This window comes from Taudactylus pleione, unplaced genomic scaffold (genome assembly GCF_031769625.1).
Source record: "Taudactylus pleione unplaced genomic scaffold, aTauple2 ptg000504l, whole genome shotgun sequence".
Taxonomy (NCBI): domain Eukaryota; kingdom Metazoa; phylum Chordata; class Amphibia; order Anura; family Myobatrachidae; genus Taudactylus; species Taudactylus pleione.
Window position 1 is genome coordinate 1,320,547 of NW_028284906.1, and position 27,210 is coordinate 1,347,756.

The 27,210-nt window shown below is 44.7% G+C and overlaps 1 protein-coding gene across 1 annotated transcript in view; it reads left to right on the plus strand.

Annotated features, from left to right (window-relative positions):
• Positions 1–27,210, plus strand: part of LOC148501738 (uncharacterized) — a 282,577-nt gene that overhangs the window by 22,390 nt on the left and 232,977 nt on the right. Inside the window, exons 8-9 of the mRNA XM_088450031.1 lie at positions 6,160–6,234; positions 17,326–17,358. Of these exons, the coding sequence (XP_088306157.1) occupies positions 6,160–6,234; positions 17,326–17,358 (108 nt within the window). The remainder of the gene's footprint in view (positions 1–6,159; positions 6,235–17,325; positions 17,359–27,210) is intronic.

The window sequence follows — 27,210 nt, forward strand, 5'->3', positions numbered from 1 at the left end:
ACCAGGAGCCCTTCATGAGACAGACCGGCGGGTGAGTGAAAAAACAAAAACTACTGGCTATATGTGAATCCCCTCCGATCCTATTTCCAACATACAGCTGATATTGTTACAACTGATAATAAGTATACAGTTCTAAAAATCTGAGACTGCAATAATAATAATTATTATCCGAGACTACATCAATTAAGGTCTGAAGATTTTCCCACGACCCGCAATCAATTGAAGGAACTCAAAATAATCATCATAAGTGTACTTTGTTGTATACTCTAGGATTTGATACCCTTGATATGCGAATAGGGGATTCGTATACATTTTAATACATCCAGAATACTGACCATATGCAGTGGTGCCTCAGGTGTAATAATTAAACATACATATGGTTATATAGGTGCAGAATTTGTACCAGGATACATTCATCTGATACCATTGTTTGAATTACATTTTTATATATATTTTTTTATGCATATGTTATTCAATTGTGTTTTGATCTTTATATATATATATATATATATATATATATATACACATACACAGTCAGGTGCATAAATATTGGGACATTGACATAATTTTCATATTTTGTCCTCTATTCACCACCACAATGGCTTTGAAATGAGACAAACAATATGTGCTTTACCTGCAGACTTTCAGATTTAATTTGAGGGTAATTACATCCAAATCAGGTGAACGGTGTAGGAATTACAACGGTTTCTATATGTGCCTCCCACTTTTTAAGGGGCCAAAAGTAATGGGACAAACTACACAATCCTAAATCTAACTTTCACTTTTTAATACTTTGTTGCAAATCCTTTGCAGGCAATTACAGCCTGAAGTCTGGAACGCATAGACATCACCAGACGTTGGGTTTCATCCCTGGTGATGCTCTGCCAGGCCTCTACTGCAAATGTCTTCAGTTCCTGCTTGTTCTTGGGGCATTTTCCCTTCAGTTTTGTCTTCATCAAGTGAAATGCATGCTCAATCGGATTCAGGTCAGGGGATTGACTTGGCCATATTGCATAACATTCCACTTTTTAGCCTTAAAAAAATCTTTGGTTGCTTTTGCAGTATGCTTCGGGTCATTGTCCATCTGCACTGTGAAGCGCCGTCCAATGAATTCTGAAGCATTTGACTGAATATGAGCATATAATATTGCCCGAAACACTTCAGAATTCATTCTGCTGCTTTTGTCAGCAGTGACATCATCAATAAATACAAGGGAACCAGTTCCATTGGCAGCCATACATGCCCACACCATGACACTACTACCACCATGCTTCACTGATGAGGTGGTATGTTTTGGATCATGAGCAGTTCCTTTCCTTCTCTTCCCATCACTCTGGTACAAGTTGATCTTTGTCTCTTCTGTCCATAGGATGTTGTTCCAGAACTGTAATGGTTTTTTTAGATGTTGTTTGGCAAACTCTCATCTGGTCTTCCTGTTTTTGTGGCTCACCAATGGTTTGCATCTTGTGGTGAACCCTCTATATTCACTCTTGTGAAGTCTTCTCTTGATTGTTGACTTTGACACATATACATCTACCTCCTGGAGAGTCTTCTTGATTTGGCCAGCTGTTGTGAAGGGGTTTTTCTTCACCAGGGAAATAATTCTTTTGTCATCCACCACAGTTGTTTTCCGTGGTCTTCCGGGTCTTTTGGTGTTGCTGAGCTCTCCGGTGCGTTCTTTCTTTTTAAGAATGTTCCAAACAGTTGATTTGGCCACACCTAATGTTTTTGCTATCTCTCTGATGGGTTTTGTTTTGATTTTTCAGCCTAATGATGGCTTGCTTCACTGATAGTGACAGCTCTTTGGATCTCATATTGAGAGTTGACAGCAACTGATTCCAAATGCAAATGTCACACCTAGAATCAACTCCAGACCTTTTACCTGCTTAATTGATAATGAAATAACGAGGGAATAGCCCACACCTGTCCATGAAATAGCTTTTGAGTTGATAGTCCCATTACTTTTGGCCCCTTAAAAAGTACGAGGCACATATTTAAACTGTTGTAATTCCTACACCATTCACCTGATTTGGATGTAATTACCCTCAAATTAAATCTGAAAGTCTGCAGGTAAACCACATCTTGTTTGTTTCATTTCAAAACCATTGTGGTGGTGAATAGAGGCCAAAATCTGAAAATTCTGTCAATGTCCCAATATTTATGGACCTGACTGTATATATGTGGTCATCATGTACATTATTTCTTCATTCGTGGGAAATTATTGTACAAATTGAATACTAAGCGCTGCTGTGTTTTTAAAAAAAAATTATTTATTGTTATAGATGGTGGCAACCATTTGTGTTTGGTCCGCTGCGCTCTATTTTCTCAGCGCCAAGAAGAATCCATATATACAGATGATTATAGTAATTTTCTTTAAAAAAAATATGAAATATAAAAAGATATACCTAACAATAATAAATACAGAGTAATATGTATTTCTAAAGTTAATAGATACTGTCAGGGTGTTTTTGTGTTAATTAGATTTATAATATTTTTTATTAATCAAAACATTATCACTTATAAGAGAATATATAAAAAAATGTAGTGGTGGTGGGGGTGTAACTAGCCTTGACCATTAGACCATGGTTCTAAACCATGTATAAAAGCCAATCAAAATATAACTATTGGCTGGTAAGAGTGCAAAGAGAATTATGTGACCCGTGGATGTGTATATCAATGAGAATGACCCTCCAGGTGTCTAATATGAAAAAAATATGCTAAGACCAAAAGGAGTGATTAAGGTGGTGAAGAGAGTGAGATATCCTTGTGAAATTGATGGACAGTGAAACCAGTTCAAGGAAGGGTAAAAATAGTGTAGAATCAGCGTGAATCATCTGAGCTAAGTACAGATGTGATCAAATGAATCAGCACAGTCTGCTGGTACGTTGGGACCTGGAGGCTCCCTCACACCGGTCATGTCACACTGTGTGGCATATTGAGTATAGATGTAGAAAGAGACATCTGTATGAAGTGAAAGAAAAAGTTATAGTTCCTTATCAGATTATAATCCAAAAAAGAGAATTAACACATATTAAGTATCTTGTAAAAAATAAGGGTATGTGACTAGGATTTAAAATGTATCAGGGGTTATAAATTGGTTATGTCTTTAGAAATGGGCTGTGGTTGATAAGTTCATTCAGTCTTTTTGGACCCACAGTACCTACTTTGGAGGTCGACTCGCATTCCTTCTTAAGTAGTTCTTTTGTGGTATCTCCACCCCCAATCTGAACCTGAGTGCTTATTGCTCCGTTACAGTTAGCAGTATAGCTATGGACACATTAGCACTTTATTACCGCTTTCATCAGGACTGTACAGTCCTGATGAAAAGGTCTGCGGACCTTGAAACGTTGACACATCTGTACTGAAATTCACATGCCTTAAGTATATTACAAGTTTTTTCTATTATCTCAGGGAGTGCCTCCTTTGTTTTGTTCTACCCCTGGGGGGTTCTTACACCTTTCATCGGAAGAGCATTGGACTAATATATATATATATATAATGTTCTACTCATAACCCAGATCTCTTCTTCATTTGTTCCTAAAGAAATACTAATTCCTGGCTTTCTGCCTATAGCATAATCTGTAAAGGAGTTTGCAGCCACCACTTATCTTTTCCAGCACTATAACCCTCTATATATAACTGTCACCTACTATCACCCTCTATGTATAACTGTCATCTACTATCGCCCTCTATATATAACTGCCACCCACCATCACCCTCTATATATATATATATATATATATATACTGTCATCTACTACACCTACTATCACTCCCTATATATAACTGCCATCCACCATCACCCTCTATATATACTGTCATCTACTATTACCCTCTATATATAACTATCACCCTCTAGGTATAACTGCCACCCACCATCACCCTCTGTATAACTCACCCACCATCACCTTCTATGTATAACTGTCACCCACCATCACCCTCTATGTATAACTCACCCACCATCACCCTCTATGTATAACTGTCACCAATTATCACCCTCTATTTATAACTGCCACCCACTATCACCCTCTATGTATAACTGCCAACAACTATAACCCTCTATGTATAACTACCACCCACTATAACTAATATACAATGCCTATCATAACCCACTAATATCACAGTCATCCACTATATCACTAATTGTCAGATCCTGAATTTGTCATGGGCACAGGGCTGGGACCGTGGCAAGACTGGAATAGAAGACCAAGGTAAGTAACTTGGATCGGATTAAGACCAGAATGGAGAAAAGTAGGCTGGACCAGAATGGAGACCGAGCTGGAATCAGCAGTATCTGGACAGAGGGCCTGACTCAGACCCATCCGCTAGGCTACGCACGCAGCCGTCAGCAGCCAAAGTATACAAATCCCGCGATTGCTAGAAAGACATTAGCACACCCACTATGTCTTGCCGTGCGATCGTGGTTTGTATTTATACGCCCACCAGCCTGACACAAGACCCCCAATTTCCCTTAGAAACATACGTCATCTCCAGTAAGTGTTAAACAATCGGTAACATAGAGTAACATCGGACCCATACACAACACTTGTGGCTGACCATACCCTACCGCAAGCACTGCGAGTGCTGCTGTGTGTAAATCAGCCATGTGACGTATATGCTGACTGAGTCTTAATTCTGCACGCCCGATACAGTGTTCATACGCACAGACACACCTGCGTTCACACCACCACACCCCCGTTACCATCGACCACCCCATCACTACCCACAAACGGCACGTCCTGTCACTCATGCTTGCAGAGCGTCTGTGTACAGGGTGCGAATGCTTCCTGATCGCATGGACTAGTTTGCACACAGGCACTGCGTCATGTACGCATGCAGATTGCAAACATCGGCAGGCGACGTGCGAACGCAGCCTAGCAAACGGGTCTGAATCAGGCCCTGAGTCCGGAATAATGGCTGGGACCATCTAGTGACATTGGGTTGGAAACCGGATTGGGACTGGTTAGGAATATCCAGACTGGGACGGCTAGCATCACTGGGCTGGAGACCGTGCTGGGACCGGAATAATGGCTAAACTGTAACTGGAATAACTGGCAGGGACCTGTAACGAGCAGGTGAGATGACAGATGAGTTGTAACTGGAACACTTGAAGGTTATTGGTGCTTTAAGGACTTTATGATAGTCCAAATGAACAGGATACACTGACATGCGTCCTCTGTAGGTAGGGTCTGCAATGGAAGCTGGATGTCTGTATACAGCACAGGTGCTGAGAGGGATTGGTCACTAGATTTAGTGGAGGTAACAATATACTGAAATGATGTTTTGGAAGCGGCACTGGTTTAGCAGACGATGGCAGCTGTTTGCAGGAATATACTGGGAGACTACGCACAGAGAACCTGTAAGTCCGCAGGTTGAATGGGTGCAAGTAGTTTCCAAGATGTATATAAGTATGCTGTAACACATAGACAACAGAACCAGGCTTCCAGCAGGGAATGCAGGCAGGAGCACACTGGTGTATGGAAGGCTCTGCACCACCAGAGGGCGCTAGGAAATAGGAATCAGGAGAGGTGGAAGCAGACTGTAGGTAATCACACAGAGTTACTAGGGGTAGGATATATATTCAGCAGGGAAAACAGGCAGGTGCACACTGGTATATGGAAGGCTCTGCACCACCAGAGGGCGCTAGTGCAGTGCAAAAAGGAATCAGGAGAGGTGGAAGCAGACTGTAGGTAATCACACAGAGTTACTAGGGGTAGGATATATATTCAGCAGGCTGGAGTGATACTCTGAGTCACTTGGTCAAGACCTGGGTTCTACACCTCTGTTTCCAAGTTTTGGTCCATCTGTACGTAGAACAATCCTGGGAGAACAAGACCTGACACGTCACCTTCCTGCTCCAGATGGACACTTCTGCATTCCACTTCAGAAGGCGAGACCAGTATACATTTATTAACATGTGTAAAAGGTAAAGCTGGGCGAAATCATGGACCAAATTAACAGAAAAAAAAAACATACTACAGGCACTTGTTTGTAAGGTAAGGGTTACAGCGAATTACATCTTCTCATCAATGGACACATTGTACAGAAAAGGTAATCAGAAATGGGTGTGATATGATTGGCGTAAACCAACAGTCGCACAACTCTAACTATCCTCAGTCCATTGAAAAGAGTTAATTATACTTTGCTTTGTCTACACCAGTTATGCCGATTCCACACATTGTAGACCATGAAGTGAAAGGAAAGACCTCCATCCTGGCCATACATGAAGCCAACAGTGAGACTGACTGCTGAATGTGGACTCGCTCGCCACTGACATATGAATCCAGTATATCCTTAGTGCCAGCTTCTGTAACTTGGGAAGAAGCCATGAGATAGGATTGGAAACATTGGTCAGTGACTACTAAAAGTGATATAATTAGTCTACAGGGAAGCATAAAATCACCTCCACTAGCAATAGTCCTAAGGAGAAGCCTAAACTCAGTATATGGACACAATGGTGAAAGAAACCAGCCATGCCATATAAGGGATAAGAATGAATCACTAGCTCAGGTATGCAAGGTAGCCCTACAGGTCTGCTTTAGATCAGGAGTCAGCCTTCTTCGCCTGTTTTCTAGGCGGAAAAGTATCGCACTTGTGCCCATTTTACCCCGTATTCAATTTGAAAGTATGCGAAAACGGGACCCGGCGAAACTTGAACTGGCGGAAAGTACTGTCAGATTTGGGGAAATCAGCCTGACACCCCGCAAAAGATGCTCTGACATGGAGGTTCCCTATGGTACCCTCCGATTTGGCTTGCTGAAGGTATTTGGTGTTTTTAAACGGGTTATCCCAGCAAATTTGGGGTACTTGAAAATGGGGGTCAGCATATTTAAAAGTTGCTAAAGTTAAGTGGAAAAAATCGTGAAAAACCCACCTGGCGCAAGCCCCTGCAATGAAAAAAACACCTGGGTCATACTTGGGGACTCAAGTTTGCTCGTTTTTAACTGTGTCCCCCCAACATTTTTTCTTTTACGCCCTCAAATTCAAAGTCATTTTTTGAGGTGTTCTTAAGTGTTTTTTTTTTTTTTTAGACAGACAGTTTACCTTTGGGGGGCTGTCTGAAGGCTGCAGGGGGCTTCCCGCAACGTTGCACCCCAAAACCCAATTCTGCACTTTTTTCTGCCTCCCATTCATAGGCGATACTTTACCGCCTATTACAATGCATTGACTTTCCGCCTAGGCGAAAATGACATCATCGGCAAAAAGTTTCCGCTAAAAACTGCTTTTCGCCTCAAATTGAATACGGGCCTTAGTGGGGAAATAGGGCAGATGGGGGGCAGGCTGGGATCAATTTAAGTTTTTAAGAAAAAAGATCTGGACTAATAGCAATAATTTTACAATAAAATATTATTAGTGTAATAGCATTAGTCGTATCTATGCGTCAAGTGTGTTCCAAATTGCATTATGACTTGTCAGGGTAATTTTAAATTAGCAGCTGAGCCATCTCCCTCCACAGTTGAGCCATTAGATTATGTTCCAATGTACAAAGGGGTAATGCCCTACAGTCACATTGTCCTGGCTAATGAGCCAACCCAGCTATGTACATCCTATGGTGACCTTTATTCCTGGTCCAGTGGGCGGTCAGACAGAAGTATATGATAGAGTGGGCAAGAATGTTTGTCAGAGGCACTAGCGAATACTGGGGGGTTTCTGAGTACCTAGAAACCCCCCCTGACACACCGATTCCACCCTACACTGGCCACAATGGAGGCGGAGCCAATACACCAAGCCCCGTCCTTTCACGGCATCTTGCCATAATTTGCGGGGTTATGGGGTAGGTCCTAATGAATCGAGGTGCCTGCCCCCAGTAGCAACCTGTTCTGTACCTGCAACATCTGCTGTATCAAGTGTTAGTATGTTAATGCTGTATACTGTTTTAGTATATATGTTACTGTCTATGTATGTTATTGTGTATATATTTGTGTTAATGTCTGTATATATGTGTTACTGTATGTTAATGTCTGTATATATGTGAGCAATATACCACAATATCCATGGATCCATCAGGGAGACAGTATAAGCCATTTGTTACATCAAATGTACTAAACAGCAATAACTGACTAATTTCACCTCCAACAGAGCTTTATCAGAGTCATTGCTGGTCTGTGACAGCTTTGTAGTGGGAGTGATCCAATTGCTACATGACATTAGCCCACAGATGTTAGGGGATCTTTTACTTTGTGTTATTTATAAAAGTACATGATGTATAAAACAATATAAATAAGAAAAAATTGTATTCGTGAAACTGGTTAAGAATAAAAAAATAGCAGTTTTTAATGATACTTTGTTTAGTTAATTAACACATGACAAACATTCAGTCCCTCGAATCCCAATACATGAAGATGTCTGGGTGCATCCTGTACATGGAAAACCAGAGAAATAAAACTACACAATATTACAATGTAGCATGTATACAATTATCAGTACATACAGCACAATATTACGTTACATAGATAGATCTTTATAGCCTCATTCTCTAAGCTCGGGAAGGAGTAGAGAGAGAATAGTATATATACATACAGATATATACACATACTGGGGACACCACCCGGAGCACCAGGGATACCCACATATAGGACAGTCCTTACTCCTCACTGTTGTGCCCTGATAATTTGTGACAAATAATGATATTAACTGTTTATATCCTCCCATTGCTCTGGCCACCTTTTAACATATAATAGAGGGGGGCTGGTGGCAGAAACTTAACTGTCAGGTGTCAGACCTTATCTTCTATTATTAGATGACAGGACTGTGTTACTGCCTTTGTCACTGTTCCTCGTGTATTCCTACCCCCTTTATACCATTTGGGTGATCCAATTCCAAAAACTACTATAACACTGCAGTCACTTTCCTTTCAAAATAGATAAAAGCAAGAAAAGTAACAGCAGAATACAATGAGGACAGTAATACAAACTATGACCATTCACGAAACTGAAATGTCAGGGGTCAGTGAAGGGCCCAGGTCAGGAGAAATACTGTTTAATAAGATATTATTAATGGTTTCTCACCTGTGTGACTTCTCTGATGTGTAACAAGATTTGCTTTCTGTGCAAAACATTTCCCACATTCAGGACATGGAAATGGTTTCTCACCTGTGTGACGTCTTTGATGTGTAACAAGACTTGATTTCAATGTAAAGCATTTTCCACACTCAGAGCATGGAAATGGTTTCTCACCTGTGTGACTTCTCTGATGTTTAAATAGATTTGACTTATGTGTAAAACATTTCCCACACTCAGAGCATGGAAATGGTTTCTCACCTGTGTGACTTCTCTGATGTATAACAAGATGTGATTTCTGTGTAAAGCATTTTCCACACTCAGAGCATGGAAATGGTTTCTCACCTGTGTGACGTCTTTGATGTGTAACAAGATCTGATTTCAATGTAAAGCATTTTCCACACTCAGAGCATGGAAATGGTTTCTCACCTGTGTGACTTCTCTGATGTTTAAATAGATTTGACTTATGTGTAAAACATTTCCCACACTCAGAGCATGGAAATGGTTTCTCACCTGTGTGACGTGTCTGATGGATAACAAGCTGTGATTTGTATGTAAAACATTTCCCACACTCAGAACATGGAAATGACCTCTCACCTGCCTTAGCTGGCTGATGGGTAATACGCTTTGTGTTCTGTGTAAGACATTTGGCATCTATAGAAAAGGGAAATACTTTATCTACCCTAAGAGCTGTAATAGAGGTACCAGGAAAACATTCCTCAGTATAAGCAGGATCAGGTGATACATCTGCACTGTGAGGTACTGGATGTATTATTGGGGTAATGGGGTTTTCTCCTGGAGAATCTTGTTTAATGTAATTTTCTTCTATTTCACAATCTGGAGATAAAACTGGATTCTTTTTCGAGATATTCCTGCTGTTACATCCATCTGCTGGGAATAAAATAAATATATAAAGCCCCGTAAATGTAATTTTCCATAAAGACTTATCAAAGATCCTTAAATCACTATCAAATGGATAAAGTCACAAATGCTCTAAGGTACAATGTAAAACTCATCACCTGACATGTTACGCTGTTATGTATAGAGCAGGGATTACAGCTTTATTGTAATCATATGTCCTGGGATTTACTCTGCAACATGTAGTGATAACATAAACCTCTCTGCATACTATCAGGGTTAGTGCTGGCACCTGACTGACATAACCCGGTCCCCCATAACTATGGTGTATTTACAGTAACACTTATCTTATCAGCAAGCTGAGAATCTGGACAGTGATTTTTAAGAGGATTATACTACCAATCCATTTTTTATTATTCACAGAATTGGGATTACTCTATATAATTGTGAGAGGAAGCGGTTAGTCCTACTTGGATGTTGTTTTGATGTATATTGATGCATATATATTATCGATTTATGATTGTAAAACAACTGTATTATGCTGGGACCCATGTAATATTATAGAACTTTTTACTAGACAGCTTTTAATAAATTATATATTCTTTTGAACTGCACCTGGGAATTATATTTATCACACAGACTGGTATAGCGCAGTTCATGTGATGTTTTTCTTTGGTTCATATTTATGAAACTGCAGAGTTTCTTTTTTTGAACAGCTGCTTAACCAGTCCGAAAGGTTTATTATTATTAATAGTAGTGTTAATCAGTGCCAACTGTTTATTCTTTCATCCAATCTGGGGGACACTGGACCATGGGACATTCAGAAGCTGTCCCTAGGGGAGGGTACACTCAGAAAACCCAACACTAGCTTCCTTGGGTGCAAAAAGTTCGTCGCCCCTCAATAGCTGGAGGCCCCTGGACACAGGGAGAGACAGGAGGGCTGGGCTCCACAGACTGGTGTGCGACCTCCGGAGCTGTCCGGGAACCAAGAGCTGTCCTGTCCCTATGTCCGTCACTGGGTGTTTTATTTACACTCTGCTTGTATATTTCCAACTGCCTCCAGATCAGTACAGCCACCCCTTCAGGCTACAGCCTCTGTACTCTGTCATCCGGGGACCTCAGGCAGCAGCTAGTGGGAGGTGGTACCAGTGAGGCAGGATGTAGCAGGGGCTGAGTCTGCAGCGGCCAACAGCAGAGAAGCTGGGCTCTTCAGCAGCAGGTTGCTGGCTCTTGGCTCTGCCTCCTCCCAGCAGTACCCCCCTCTTCTGCAGCTGACTCCATCTTCCTCCTCCTTCTACTGTCTCCATCTGCTTCCCCTCCCCCCTCCTTATCTCTACCACCTCCTACAGCTCCTTCCTTCCTGTTCCCAGCATTCCTGGAGCCCCCCCCCCCAAGGACTAGATCTAGGTTTCAAAGAAAGAGTTAACAAAAGGTAAGTTCTTACCATAACTCATTTTTTCATCAGGGTCCATAGGCTCCACAGGGAGACCTTGGGGATGTCACAAAGCAGTCCTTTTAAGGGTGGGGATGCTCCTGCACTGAGAGGAGAATCAGGTGCCCAAAGGAAGCATCCTGAGAGGCAAAGGTATCAAATGCATAGAACTTTAGAAAGGTCTGGATAGAAGACCATGTGGCCGCCCTACAAAGCTGAACAGCCGAGGCGCCACGGTGAGTTGCCCACGAGGGCCCCACAGACCGAGTAGAATGAGCCTTAACAAAAGCCAGAACAGGCAGGCCTGCCTGTGTGTAAGCCACTGATATAGTCATACGAAGCCATCTAGCCAAAGTTTGTTTGTTGGCTGGCCATCCTTACTTGTGACATCCATAGAGAACAAATAAGGAGTCTGATTTCTGAAGGGGACTGGTCCGGTCCACACAAATTCTGAGAGCACGGACCACATCCAAGGAGGCCTCACCTGCCGAGAGGTCAGGTGACTCAAAGGCCAGTACTATAATTTCCTGATTAATGCAGAAATTAGAAGCCACTTTAGGTAGAAACTCAGGGTGACTGCGAAGCACAGCCCTGTACTGGTGAAATATCAAAGGGAGCACGACATGAGAACACCCCCAATTCTGACACCCTCCTGGAAGATGCAACTGTAAGAAGAAAAATAGTCTCAGCCGTTAACCACGTGATGTCCACCTAATCTAGTGGTTCAAATGGAGGACCCTGGAGGGCCCGAAGAACTACCGCCAAATCTCAAGGAGCCACAGGTGGGACAAAGGGAGGTTGAATCCGGATAACACCCTGGAAAAAAGGTGTGGATACTCAGGAGCGGAGCTATCCTTCGTTGGAACCACACTGAGTGCAGAGATAATCTAACCAGCTTGAAGGAATGCTAGTATTCTGGAAATACGAAACAGCTGAGAGTCGTAATCCCTTGTGCGACACCACTGGAAATAAGTATGCAACACTCTGTGATAGATCCTGGCTGACACAGGTTTACACGCTGGAAGCATTGTGTTGATGACCGAGCTAGAGAATCACCTGGACTTTAAGATGGAAGAGCCACGCCGTCAAAGACAGACGAACCAGGTCCGGGTAAAGGCAAGGGACCCTGAGACAACAGGTCTGGACTTTGGGGCAAGAGGAACGGAGTGTCAATAAAGAGACTCCAAAGATCTGGGCCAAGCTGGAGCCACCAGCAGGACCGTGCATCCGTCTTGCTTGAACTTCCGAAGAACCTGAGGAAGCAGGGATACCGGAGGAAATAGATACGCAAACTAGAAGGTCCACTTCACTGACAGAGCATCCACTAAGCTTGCTTCAGCATCTCTTGTTCTGGATCAATACATTGGCAACATGTGACAGGAGGCCATGAGGTCCAGTTCTGGGAGGCCCCATTTGTCCACTAAGAGTTGAAACACCTCTTGGTGAATAGACCATTCCCCTGGATGCACGTCGTGATGGCTGAGGAAGTCCGCTTCCAAATTGAGGACTCCCGGAATGAACACTGCCGAGATGGCAGGGAGGTGACTCTCTGCCCAAGTCAGGAAGTGTGACACTTCTGTCATTGCTGCCCGACTTAGAGTGCCTCCTTGATGGTAGATGTCAGCTACCATGGTGGCATTGTGTGACTGAACCTTCACGGCTTTTCCGTGAAGAACGTGTCTCGTCATCCTGAGGGCCCTGTATACAGCCCAAAGTTCCAATATGTTGATTGGAAGGATTGCTGTCCAACGGCCCCGAAATGAGTATGGGGCGGTCACCGCGCCCCAACCCCAGAGACATAGGCGTCCGTTGTCAGAAGTACCCAGTCCGGGATCCAAAAGGGGCAACCCTTGGTCAGATGAGTTGTTTGTAGCCACCAAGACAGAGATAGGCGCACCTCCAGAGATAGCACCAGCATCTGGGTCCTGTGGGGTAACCCGTTCAACTTGGATAGTATCAGCTCCTGCAGGGGCCTGGAATGGAACTGGGCATATTCCACCATGTCGAATGTGGACACCATGGATCCTAGAACCTGCATCGCCGAGTGTACAGACAGTATAGCAAACCGCAGATAACGCTGGTGGGAAGGCGTTATGGGGACATGTAAGTATGCATCCTGAATGTCCAGTGATACCATGTAATCGCCAGGTTCCATAGCCAGTATGATAAATCGTATAGTTTCCAGCCTGAACCTGGGCACCCTAAGAAACTTGTTCAGGGATTTTAGGTTGAGGATAGGCCGGTGAGACCCATTCGGCTTTTGACCCAGAAACAGAGTACAATAATAACCAGTCCCGCACTGAGATAGTGGAACTGGCACAATTACCCCTGCTTTCAGAAAGGACTCTATGGCCTCCTTAATCTGCAAGGCCTTGTTCTTGTCCATTGTGCAGAAAAACTGGTGGGGAGGTCTTTGTCGAAATGAGAGGGCGTACCCCTGAGAGACATTCTTTTACCCAAGCATACTTGGTGGTGGAAGACCAGTACTGGGCAAACTGACGAAGATGGCCTCCCACCCTGGGATCCCCCAGAGGGAGGTCGGTCCCTTCGGGCTGAGGGTTTATCCTCTGACTTGGAAATAGGGCGTCTGGTGCTCCAAGGTAGGAAGAGGTTCTAGCCTTTGAAGGCGCAGCCGCTGATGGCAGATAAGCTGACCGATTTTGTCAGTGTGTCTACAATTTTGTCCAGGTCTGGGCCAAACAATATCTCCCCATTAAAGGCAAGGCCTCCAGGCCCTTTTTGGAATCAGCATTCGCTCTCCAGGAGCGTAACCACAGGGAGCAGTGAGCAGACACGGCCACTGCAGAGACTCTGGAGGTCAGCAGACTGGCATCCAAAGCAGCCTCACCAATATAATAAGCTGCATCTCTCATGTGGCCCACCAAAGAGTGTTGAGCCTCAGGAGCCTCCTCAGGGAAGGTGTACGCCAGAACACTTGCCCAGCTCTCTATGGCCTTGGCCACCCATGATATAGCCATGGACCGACGGGCAACAGTTCCTCAGAGAGCGTAAACTGACTTCAGGCACGTCTCCACCTTCCTATCTGTAGAATCCTTAAGGGAAGAAATGGAAGGTATTAGTAGCATAGCACTTTTTATCAGGCGAGTGACATAAGAATCTACTGCAGGTGGTGATTCCCACTTCTTGCAGTGACCCTCAGGAAACGGATAACATGAGGCTAAATGCTTTTGTGGTTGATACCTCTTACCTGGCGATTGCAAGGACGCAGTTATATAGTCTGGTCAGAGAGGGGGAAAACTGCCGAAGTCACCTTTATCTGTTTAAACTGGGGGTTTTTGGATTTAGGGGCAGGTTCCTCATCCTCTATAACTAGAATGGAACTGACCGCTCGCACCAAAGCAGGAAAATCAATACTTAATTTAGGTACCACCTCCTGTGGAGGGGAATCGGAATCAGACGCATCATCCACCTCCCCATCATCTGATGACACATCTGTGTCTGAGAGTTGTGTAGACTGGGACGACAACACAGGGCGTTTAGATGCCTTCTTAGGCCTTTCGGTCCGCAACATGGTCTGAAAAACCATAGATGAAGCTGCCAAACTCTGAACTGAATTTGAGAAAACATACACCCAGGGTGGCTGCACAGCTTGTGGTAGTCCCTGAAAAGGAATGACAGACTATTGTGGTACCGGAGGGGATTGTATGTACTGTGGTAATCCCTGGTAGGGGGGGGGGCAGTCTGTGGCACAGGAGTAGACTGCAAGGATGGCTTGGTGGGGTAACCCCATTTGGGGTATAAAAGCCAACCGGCAATGGAGGCCAGTACCTGTTGTTGAGGGGTTTGAGGGACCAGACATCTGATAGCACCTCACACATAACCCATCCTGAGTTAAATCCTTCTTATTCACCCCTGCAGCACAGAGCCTGCAGGAGTGCAGCGTGGGTGCAGCAGTGCGCTCGACCTCCTTGTCAGACATGTCTGACAATATTATATATAGATATATATTGGAAAATCAGGAAGCGCTATACTGGGCACTCACAATGTATGCAAATTACTGAGCCAACAATATGGCACCGTGCAGCACACAGCCGTATGTGGCAGACCTCATAAATACTTGAATCTATATATGTGAGGTCATAAAACCAAATCTAATTACACCTGTTAGGGCTGGTAGTAAGAGGAAAGGGATAGATATAGACTGACAGATCAGAAAAAAGACACAGACAGACAGCGCTAGCATAAGTCACATACAGTCCACTCTAAATATCACATACTGTAAATTGGCACTACAATCAACTGCCCAGATTCAGTGCCTGGGAAGGCTATAGTGCTATATACACTAATCCCAGGGGAAAGGTATACAGGGGGACTGGTCCTCACGCTGTTCGGAGAGATCTGCGATGCACCAAGAGAAAATCGCCACCGTAGACCTCAGAGGGGGCGTGGCCGTATGAAGATAGCAGCTCAGCAAAGCCAGCCCTTAGCAGAAAAGGCTCGCTGAGCTGAGGAGCCGGTAAACAGGGAAGGCTGCCTCCCCTGGCCGGCAATTAACCCCTGGGATGCTGGTTCCCGCACCAACTTCAAGTCCCTGGTGGTCTAGTGGAAGCGCAGGGTATAGTGTGCCTGCCTCCACCACCAGCACTTCCGGACTGCTAACACGCGGATCACCGCAATTGGTGATCTACTCTTACTTGTCCCCGTATGTCCGGCAGCAGTCCTGAGAGTCCCAAGGGGCTCAGCTAGCACAGACCCTGGGGTCCGGCCGAGATCCACAGATATGTACTGGCGACGCGGCGCCAGCGGGGTGACGGAGCGGCAGCGCAGACGTCCTATGGACAGTCTACCGCTGCCCGCTCTGAAGAAAAACTAATAAAAAAATAAAAAACAGCTTTTGGGCTGCTAATCAGCCCCCCCTGCGTAAAACAGTGACCTGGCTCCGGCAGGGCACCAAATATAACTGAAGTGCCTCTGGCTCGGGGTATAGAGGAGGATGGTTCCAGTGCATCCTAGGAGCAAAGCTTTTATCTGCGTGGTGCCGGGGACCTAGATCCAGTTATACCCCAAGATCTCCCTGTCTGGAGCCTATGGACCCTGAAGAAATAGGTATTGTATGGATATGCTTATGAGTATGGTTCCACTCAAGGGTAATGGGAATCAGGATAAAGTCATCCCGTTGGACACTTTTGTAACCACTTTTAATGATCTATAAATCTGGAATAAAGCCCAGCACCAAGCACACAGAGAAGACTCTGTGTGTAGTAATTTGGAATATTATATAAGAATATATAGGATTCAAACCACGTACAATATAAAGCTATACAAACAGCGTATCAATATAATTCACCCAAATCCTACAGAAATGGTGCTACAACCGCTGCAGACAGGACTTGAGTAAGTAGAAGCTCCCGGTGGCAGTGGTCATCCCTGGCTGAGGGAGCCTTTGGAAGATGAACAGGAACCACCAACGCGTTTCATGTGAAAACAAACTTCCTCAGGGATCATACAGAAAATTCTAAATTACTACCACGAGTCATCTCTGTTTGTTGGTGCTGGGCTGTATTCCAGATATGGAGACCATTAAAAGTGGTTGAAAAGGTGTCCTAGGAGAGGACTTTATATTGATTTCCATCACCCCTGAGAGGAACCATACTCATTAAGAAAATATGGATATGCTTATCTAAGTACCACAATACCTTTTTTACTACCATCAATTGGTGTTTTATTTATAACTCTATACACACATTCTTGTCCTGTTACTCTCTCTTTCTATATATACACTCAAGCATTAATTGGTTAATGAGGACATTTAAATGTAATAATATACCCTGACAAGCTATTCCTCAGATGAAACTGCACGATAACTACTAAATACGTCAGTATGAAACATCTAGCGAGTTAGATCATCCACTCATCTACTGACTTATCACAGGGCACTGATTCATCGCAGTGGGTGGAGTCTCTGTGGAGTAATATATTACATCCATTGAAGACAAACTACATTCAATCACGGTCTGATTGCACTTTCCATGTCTCGTATAAATTAGATGGACCTGCAGTAACCACCTCTAATTAGAAAAATTAACAAACTGCTCACTAACAAAGGAGGGTGTAGGACAGAGATGTCAAACTCGCGGCCCGCGGGCCACATGTGGTCCAAAGAAGCTATTTATGTGGCCCAACCATGTGGGCCCAAATACATATATTACCCGGCCCAGTCACCCCTGCCACTATCGGAGCTCAGCTCCGATCGCGGCAGGAGTCACTGGGCCACATAATATTTGTGTTGGAACGCTGGTCTCTGAAGCGATCAGAGAAGCCTCTGATCGCTTCAGAGGCAATCGTTCCCAGAGATACAGTTCGCGAGTGCGCGGGTGACGTCATGACGTCACCCGCTATCTGAGCGGCCTGCCCTGCTGGATGTAGTTAGATCCAGTGAGCGACAGGCATCTACGGGGGAGCAGTGCCCAGCGGCCAGCGTGAAGAGAGGTAAGATAGAGGTAAGTGGGATCTGTTCTATACTGGGAGGGGGCACAGCATAAGTGGCATTACTGGGGGCACAAAATAAGGGGCATTACTGGGGCTCTGCATAAAGGGGCATTACTGGGGGAACTACTAAGGGAATTACTAGGGGCTCTGCATAAAGGGGCATTACTGGGGGCACAACTTAAGGGGCATTACTTGGGGCTCTGCAAAAGAGGCATTACTGGGGGCACTGCATAAAAGGGTATTACTGGGGGCTCTGCAAAAGGGGCATTACTGGGGGCACATCATAAGGGGCATTACTGGGGGCACAGCAACATAAGGGGCACTACTAAGGACATTACTGAGGGCACAACATAAGGGGCATTACTGGGGCACTGCATACTGGCCACTACTTAGGCACTGCATAACTGGCACAAATTCAGGGGGCATTGCAAAAGGGGCTGTAATATAGAGTAGAATTGGATATGGGGCACTACATTGTTTTTTATTAATAATAAACCTTTCAAAATTGCATATAAGACTTTTTTTTTTGTTGCAGCCCACTCACTCGTAGACCTTGAAATTCGGCCCGGTTGGTATTTTGAGTTTGACATGCCTGGTGTAGGATAAGAGATTGTTGTAATGACTGAGAAATGAGAATATATGATTCTTTCCTGTAATACGTGTTTATTACTCACCTCTGCTGATACTTGTAGGGATTTCCTCCTCCTTACACTGCGGATCACCCCTTACATACATCTCTTCTTCTCCCTCTATATATTCTGCCTTATTATCAGTCACATACATCTTTTTTCTTCCCTCTATATCTTCTGCCTTCAGATCAGTCACATACGTCTCTTCTTCTCCCTCTGTATCTTCTGCCTTTATATTAGTCACATACGTCTCTTCTTCTCCCTCTATATCTTCTGCCTTCATATCAGTCACATACGTCTCTTCTCCCTCTATATTTTCTGCCTTCATATCAGTCACATATGTCTCTTCTTCTCCCTCTGTATCTTCTGCCTTTATATTAGTCACATACGTCTCTTCTTCTCCCTCTATATCTTCTGCCTTCATATCAGTGACATACGTCTCTCCTTCTCCCTCTATATCTTCTGCCTTCATATCAGTCACATATGTCTCTTCTTCTCCCTCTATATCTTCTGCCTTCATATCAGTCACATACGTCTCTTCTTTTTCCTGTATGACTTGTGCCTTAATATCAATCAGGTCTTCATTCTAAATTACCAGCAAAATAACACTTTAATTATGTCTGAGTAAATTATATCAGAATAAATATTATAATAGTATAATATCAGCATGTAAGACAATCAGATAGATGCAGATTAATTATTTAACGCAGGTGAATTAATAAAAAGTCACTTTTGTATTTCAATCTTTGAAAAGAGCCTATATTACCTGATCCTCCTGTGGGATCCTGTGATTCTCCTCTGTACAATCCTGTGAATAAAGAGGACGGGGACATCTCTCTGGGGTATTTCTGTTACTGGCTCCATCTGTAGGAGACACACAGTGACTGAGTACATTGTATATATGTGATTCTCCTCTGTACAGTGCTGGGAATACAGAGGACGGGGACATCTCTCTGGGGCATTACTGTTACTGGGCCCATCTGTAGGAGACACACAGTGACTGAGTACACTGTATATATGTGATTCTCCTCTGTACAGTGCTGGGAATACAGAGGACGGGGACATCTCTCTGGGGTATTACTGTTACTGGGCCCATCTGTAGGAGACACACAGTGACTGAGTACATTGTATATATGTGATTCTCCTCTGTACAGTGCTGGGAATACAGAGGACGGGGACATCTCTCTGGGGTATTACTGTTACTGGGCCCATCTGTAGGAGACACACAGTGACTGAGTACACTGTATATATGTGATTCTCCTCTGTACAGTGCTGGGAATACAGAGGACGGGGACATCTCTCTGGGGTATTACTGTTACTGGGCCCATCTGTAGGAGACACACAGTGACTGAGTACATTGTATATATGTGATTCTCCTCTGTACAGTGCTGGGAATACAGAGGACGGGGACATCTCTCTGGGGTATTACTGTTACTGGGCCCATCTGTAGGAGACACACAGTGACTGAGTACATTGTATATATGTGATTCTCCTCTGTACAGTGCTGGGAATACAGAGGACGGGGACATCTCTCTGGGGTATTACTGTTACTGGCTCCATCTGTAGGAGACACACAGTGACTGAGTACAGTGTATATATGTGATTCTCCTCTGTACAGTGCTGGGAATACAGAGGACGGGGACATCTCTCTGGGGTATTACTGTTACTGGCTCCATCTGTAGGAGACAAACAGTGACTGAGTACATTGTATATATGTGATTCTCCTCTGTACAGTGCTGGGAATACAGAGGACGGGGACATCTCTCTGGGGTATTACTGTTACTGGCTCCATCTGTAGGAGACACACAGTGACTGAGTACACTGTATATATGTGATTCTCCTCTGTACAGTGCTGGGAATACAGAGGACGGGGACATCTCTCTGGGGTATTACTGTTACTGGGCCCATCTGTAGGAGACACACAGTGACTGAGTACATTGTATATATGTGATTCTCCTCTGTACAGTGCTGGGAATACAGAGGACGGGGACATCTCTCTGGGGTATTACTGTTACTGGGCCCATCTGTAGGAGACACACAGTGACTGAGTACACTGTATATATGTGATTCTCCTCTGTACAGTGCTGGGAATACAGAGGACGGGGACATCTCTCTGGGGTATTACTGTTACTGGGCCCATCTGTAGGAGACACACAGTGACTGAGTACATTGTATATATGTGATTCTCCTCTGTACAGTGCTGGGAATACAGAGGACGGGGACATCTCTCTGGGGTATTACTGTTACTGGGCCCATCTGTAGGAGACACACAGTGACTGAGTACACTGTATATATGTGATTCTCCTCTGTACAGTGCTGGGAATACAGAGGACGGGGACATCTCTCTGGGGTATTACTGTTACTGGGCCCATCTGTAGGAGACACACAGTGACTGAGTACAGTATATATGTGATTCTCCTCAGTACAGTGCTGGGAATACAGAGGACGGGGACATCTCTCTGGGGTATTACTGTTACTGGGCCCATCTGTAGGAGACACACAGTGACTGAGTACATTGTATATATGTGATTCTCCTCTGTACAGTGCTGGGAATACAGAGGACGGGGACATCTCTCTGGGGTATTACTGTTACTGGCTCCATCTGTAGGAGACACACAGTGACTGAGTACAGTGTATATATGTGATTCTCCTCTGTACAGTGCTGGGAATACAGAGGACGGGGACATCTCTCTGGGGTATTACTGTTACTGGCTCCATCTGTAGGAGACAAACAGTGACTGAGTACATTGTATATATGTGATTCTCCTCTGTACAGTGCTGGGAATACAGAGGACGGGGACATCTCTCTGGGGTATTACTGTTACTGGCTCCATCTGTAGGAGACACACAGTGACTGAGTACACTGTATATATGTGATTCTCCTCTGTACAGTGCTGGGAATACAGAGGACGGGGACATCTCTCTGGGGTATTACTGTTACTGGCTCCATCTGTAGGAGACACACAGTGACTGAGTACAGTGTATATATGTGATTCTCCTCTGTACAGTGCTGGGAATACAGAGGACGGGGACATCTCTCTGGGGTATTACTGTTACTGGGCCCATCTGTAGGAGACACACAGTGACTGAGTACATTGTATATATGTGATTCTCCTCTGTACAGTGCTGGGAATACAGAGGACGGGGACATCTCTCTGGGGTATTACTGTTACTGGCTCCATCTGTAGGAGACAAACAGTGACTGAGTACATTGTATATATGTGATTCTCCTCTGTACAGTGCTGGGAATACAGAGGACGGGGACATCTCTCTGGGGTATTACTGTTACTGGCTCCATCTGTAGGAGACACACAGTGACTGAGTACACTGTATATATGTGATTCTCCTCTGTACAGTGCTGGGAATACAGAGGACGGGGACATCTCTCTGGGGTATTACTGTTACTGGCTCCATCTGTAGGAGACAAACAGTGACTGAGTACATTGTATATATGTGATTCTCCTCTGTACAGTGCTGGGAATACAGAGGACGGGGACATCTCTCTGGGGTATTACTGTTACTGGCCCCATCTGTAGGAGACACACAGTGACTGAGTACATTGTATATAAGTGATTCTCCTCTGTACAGTGCTGGGAATACAGAGGACGGGGACATCTCTCTGGGGTATTACTGTTACTGGCTCCATCTGTATGAGACACACAGTGACTGAGTTCATTGTATATATGTGATTCTCTTCTGTACAGTGCTGGGAATACAGAGGACGGGGACATCTCTCTGGGGTATTACTGTTACTGGGCCCATCTGTAGGAGACACACAGTGACTGAGTACATTGTATATATGTGATTATCAGATGATGTGTGTACAGTAACCTAACCATATATACTGGATGGGGAAAGCTCTCTAGGTGTGACTCCCTATGCAGCATTTACCAAGTATACAATGAGGCATCTCAAAAATGTTGCAATTAACAGGTTGGAACATTGGGAAATATCAGGGAATAAATCTCTATCATTAGTGTTCATTTTAAAATATTCCCAAAAAATACGGTACAATGTATCTCAAAGAGTCCTCCACATCCCCAGCAGTGTGACAGGGCAGATCTGTGACACTACATCTAGGGTCCCCACATCCCCAGCAGTGTGACAGGGCAGATCTGTGAAATTATGTGTAGGGTCCTCACATCCCCAGCAGTGTGAAAGGGCAGAAGCAGTGTGAAAGGGCAGATCTGTGACATTATGGCTAGGGTCCTCACATCCCCAGCAGTGTGACAGGGCAGATCTGTGACATTATGTCTAGGGTCCTCACATCCCCAGCAGTGTGACAGGGCAGACCTGTGACATTATGTCTAGGGTCCTCACATCCCCAGCAGTGTGACAGCGCAGACCTGTGACACTATGTCTAGGGTCCTCACATCCCTAGCAGTGTGACAGGGCAGATCTGTGACACTACATCTAGGGTTCCTACATCCCCAGCAGTGTGACAGGGCAGATCTGTGACATTATGTCTAGGGTCCTCACATCCCCAGCAGTGTGACAGGGCAGATCTGTGACATTATGTCTAGGGTCCCCACATCCCAGCAGTGTGACAGGGCAGATCGGTGACACTACGTCTAGGGTCCCCACATCCCCAGCAGTGTGACAGGGCAGATCTGTGACACTATGACTAGGGTCCTCACATCCCCAGCAGTGTGACAGGGCAGATCTGTGACATTATGTCTAGGGTCCTCACATCCCCAGCAGTGTGACAGGGCAGATCTGTGACACTATGTCTAGGGTCCTCATATCCCCAGGAGTGTGACAGGACAGATATGTGACACTATGACTAGGGTCCCCACATCCCCAGCAGTGTGACAGGGCAGATCTGTGACACTATGTCTAGGGTCCCCACATCCCCAGCAGTGTGACAGGGCAGATCTGTGACATTATGTCTAGGGTCCTCACATCCCCAGCAGTGTGACAGGGCAGATCTGTGACATTATGTCTAGGGTACTCACATCCCCAGCAGTGTGACAGGGCAGTTCTGTGACACTACGTCTAGGGTCCCCACATCCCCAGCAGTGTGACAGGGCAGATCTGTGACATTATGTCTAGGGTCCCCACATCCCCAGCAGTGTGACAGGACAGATCTGTGACACTATGTCTAGGATCCTCACATCCCCAGCAGTGTGACAGGACAGATCTGTGACACTACGTCTAGGGTCCTCACATCCCCAGCAGTGTGACAGGGCAGATCTGTGACACTACATCTAGGGTCCTCACATCCCCAGCAGTGTGACGGGGCAGATCTATGACATTATGTATAGGGTCCTCACATCCCCAGCAGTGTGACAGGGCAGATCTGTGACACTACGTCTAGGGTCCTCACATACCCAGCAGTGTGACAGGGCAGATCTGTGACATTATGTCTAGGGTACTCACATCCAGATTTTGGAGAAAAATACAAAAAGAGCATCCTGGAGAAACACCAAAAAAACTATAAGTAAACACCATAATGCCAGCAAGTCTGGGGGTGACGACTAAAAATTTACTTCCAGAATTCTGCATGGAAACTATCCACGTTCTCTGTCTGAATTTGGGCCCAGAGGCAGGGAGAAAAGATCCCCAGACAGCAGTCTCCTGGCCACCGAGTGTCATCTCCTTGCTGCTCCAAGAAAACAATGAGCTGACTGTGCTGGCTCTCTCTCCCTGAATCTCGTCATGTCACTGCAGGTGGCTGCATGGGAGGCCATTCTCATTCCCTGGGAGGGGGAAGACCAGCATAAGAAAAAGGGACCCAAATCCTCCCTAGACCACCAGGGAAGAGGTAAGTGCAATGAATACTTTTAAATATTACACTTGTATCAGACTTTAATACCAAACAAACCTCAGGGGCTAGTGCTGAAGTATAACTCTTTCACTGGTGGAGTATTGTGAGCGAGTCTCCCAGTCTATAGCTCAAATCCCTGCATCTGGGACTAGATACCCGAACACAGTAACACTCCCTGCATCACTGCAGCCACCAGACTTAATCCCCCTTCACACTGAGGTACTGGGATGGCTCCTAAAATATGAGATACACCAGAGAGTGTGGGGAGAAGACTGGTCAGATCTCTGGGCTGGTAACACACAGTGACATGATGTGAGGGGGAGAGCAGGAGTATAATAGGGGCTGATGGCTCCTGATGTATGAGATACACCAGAGAGTGTGGGGAGGAGACTGGTCAGATATCTGGGCTGGTAACACGCAGTGACATGATGTGAGGGGGAGAGCAGGAGTATAATAGGGGCTGATGGCTCCTGATGTATGAGATACACCAGAGAGTGTGGGGAGGAGACTGGTCAGATCTCTGGGCTGGTAACACACAGTGACATGATGTGAGGGGGAGGGCAGGAGTATTATAGGGGCTGTTGGCTCCTGACTTCCCAACTGGGCAAATACATTTCCCTCATTAGTTTGTACTAACAGAGGACAATGTAGGATAAAAGATTACTGTAGGTACTGCACAAGGAGAAAATGGGACTCTTCAGTAATAAGTGTTTGTTACTTACCTGTATTGATATATGTAGTGATTTCCTCCTCTTTAAACTGCTGACTACCCATCATATATGCTTCCTCTTCTCCCTCTATCTCTTCTGCCTTTAGATCAGTCATTTCTTTACCTTATAAAACACACGCACAACAATAAAATAACACAAATACCAATAAATGATAAAAGACATAAGTAAAACAGAAGAATATCAGTGTGGAAGACTAACTACAGCTGCTCTAAAAACCATATCTATATAATACGCGAGAAAGTGTGTGTCTGTCTGTTTGTCCTTTATACATGGCCAGAGTTTTGTACCTAGCTCCACTAAATTCAGCATTGTGGTGTAGTTTGAACAGGATTAGGTTTCTGGATAAGTCTGAAGGTCATCAGGGCCAAGGAGACCTAACATGGTGCCTACCAAGCAGGCCGTGGAATCTCTGATTTGAAATTTTAGTTTAAGCAAGTTCGCTCAGGATGTCTTCCAGTGCCTAAAACAGCACTGATCTCAAGGCACAGACTGATATGTACCAGTGGGGGGCAGGCAGAGCTCCAACGGGAAAGCAGTGAGTCAGAGGATCAACTGTCACACTGCACCTGCACTGACAGTTACTGATTTCCTCCCAGCACATTTCCATTGGTCTCTAGAGATTTCTGCTTGGCAATGATTTCTGTATTTGCAGTGATTTGGGAAGCCGATTTCTGTCCTGTAAGTCACTCTGCTCCTAATATACCACATTCCAAACAGTCAGAATATGACTGCCTCCACTGCCATTTACTCCTAAATTGCATTGTTATCCAGGGGTGAATGACTTATGTGTTGCTTGTCAAAGCTTTCTCCCTTTAGTATAACACATTAAATCTATATTTAGTTCTTTTCACATCTCAACCTTTAAAAGTGTGGACCTATTCAGGACTATTCACTCTTAAAGCACAACCAAACACTAAGTTTCAGAAAAGCCATGCCACCAAAATAACCATCCAGTCTGGTTTGCAGCTCCTCAGCTGCTAGAAGTTAGAGAGAGGCAAGAGGTGAGGAGACCTCAGAGGAAGTACAAGCACGCTTGGCAGCTCAGCAAAAAAGAAAAGCAGCCACTGGAGAGAGAATCACTCCTCAGTATTGAGGTAACTGTGTCTACATACTCTATATAAATGGATCGATAGGTCCTTTTCAGGGCTAAAGCATGTTAGTACACAGTAAGAATCCTTCTCAGGATCAATGGAATGGGGTTATAGGTGAGGACAATGTAAAAGAGGTAGGCTGCAGTTCTTCAAGGTCCATTCTTCAACCAAGGTAATGTCGGGTATCCCAGCTAGTAATAAATGTGGTACTTTGTGCGTGCTACAAGAGAAGTCTGACAGACACCACTATAAGTTTACTATGGAACAGTACAAGGGGAAGCAGATATTTGTTCATGGCCCTCACAGACACTGACAAATCATAAATAGCCAAATAAACATTATGTCACTACAAACCTGTTTTGCTATTTTGAAAAAAACACAAATACACAGTAGAATCCCTGACTTCTGCCCAAGTTTGGCTGATAACGGCCACACTTACATACCAATGCGCAATCCTGGACACTCCCCTTTATAATAATAATAATAATATCACATATCAGTGTTTGCTGGGAGCTGTTATTCCCCCTCATATATCACTGTACAGTCCCCTCCCCCTATATAATAATAATACCACATATCAGTGTGTGCTGGGAGCTGTGTTATTTCCCCCCCTATATAATAATGCCACATATCAGTGTGAGCTGGGAGCTGTGTTATTCCCCCTCATATATCACTGTACAGTCCCCTCTCCCCTATATAATAATAATACCACATATCAGTGTGTGCTGGGAGCTGTGTTATTCCTCCTCATATATCACTGTACGGTCCCCTCCCCCTATATAATAATAATACCACATATCAGTGTGTGCTGGGAGCTGTGTTATCCCCCCTCATATATCACTGTACAGTCCCCTCTCCCCCTATATAATAATAATACCACATATCAGTGTGTGCTGGGAGCTGTGTTATTCCCCCTCATATATCACTGTACAGTCCCCTCCCCCTATATAATAATAATACCACATATCAGTGTGTGCCGGGAGCTGTGTTATTCCCCCTCATATATCACTGTACAGTCCCCTCTCCCCCTATATAATAATAATACCATATATCAGTGTGTGCTGGGAGCTGTGTTATTCCCCCTCATATATCACTGTACAGTCCCCTCTCCCCCTATATAATAATAATACCACATATCAGTGTGTGCTGGGAGCTGTGTTATTCCCCCTCATATATCACTGTACAGTCCCCTCCCCCCTATATAATAATACCACATATCAGTGTGTGCTGGGAGCTGTGTTATTCCCCCTCATA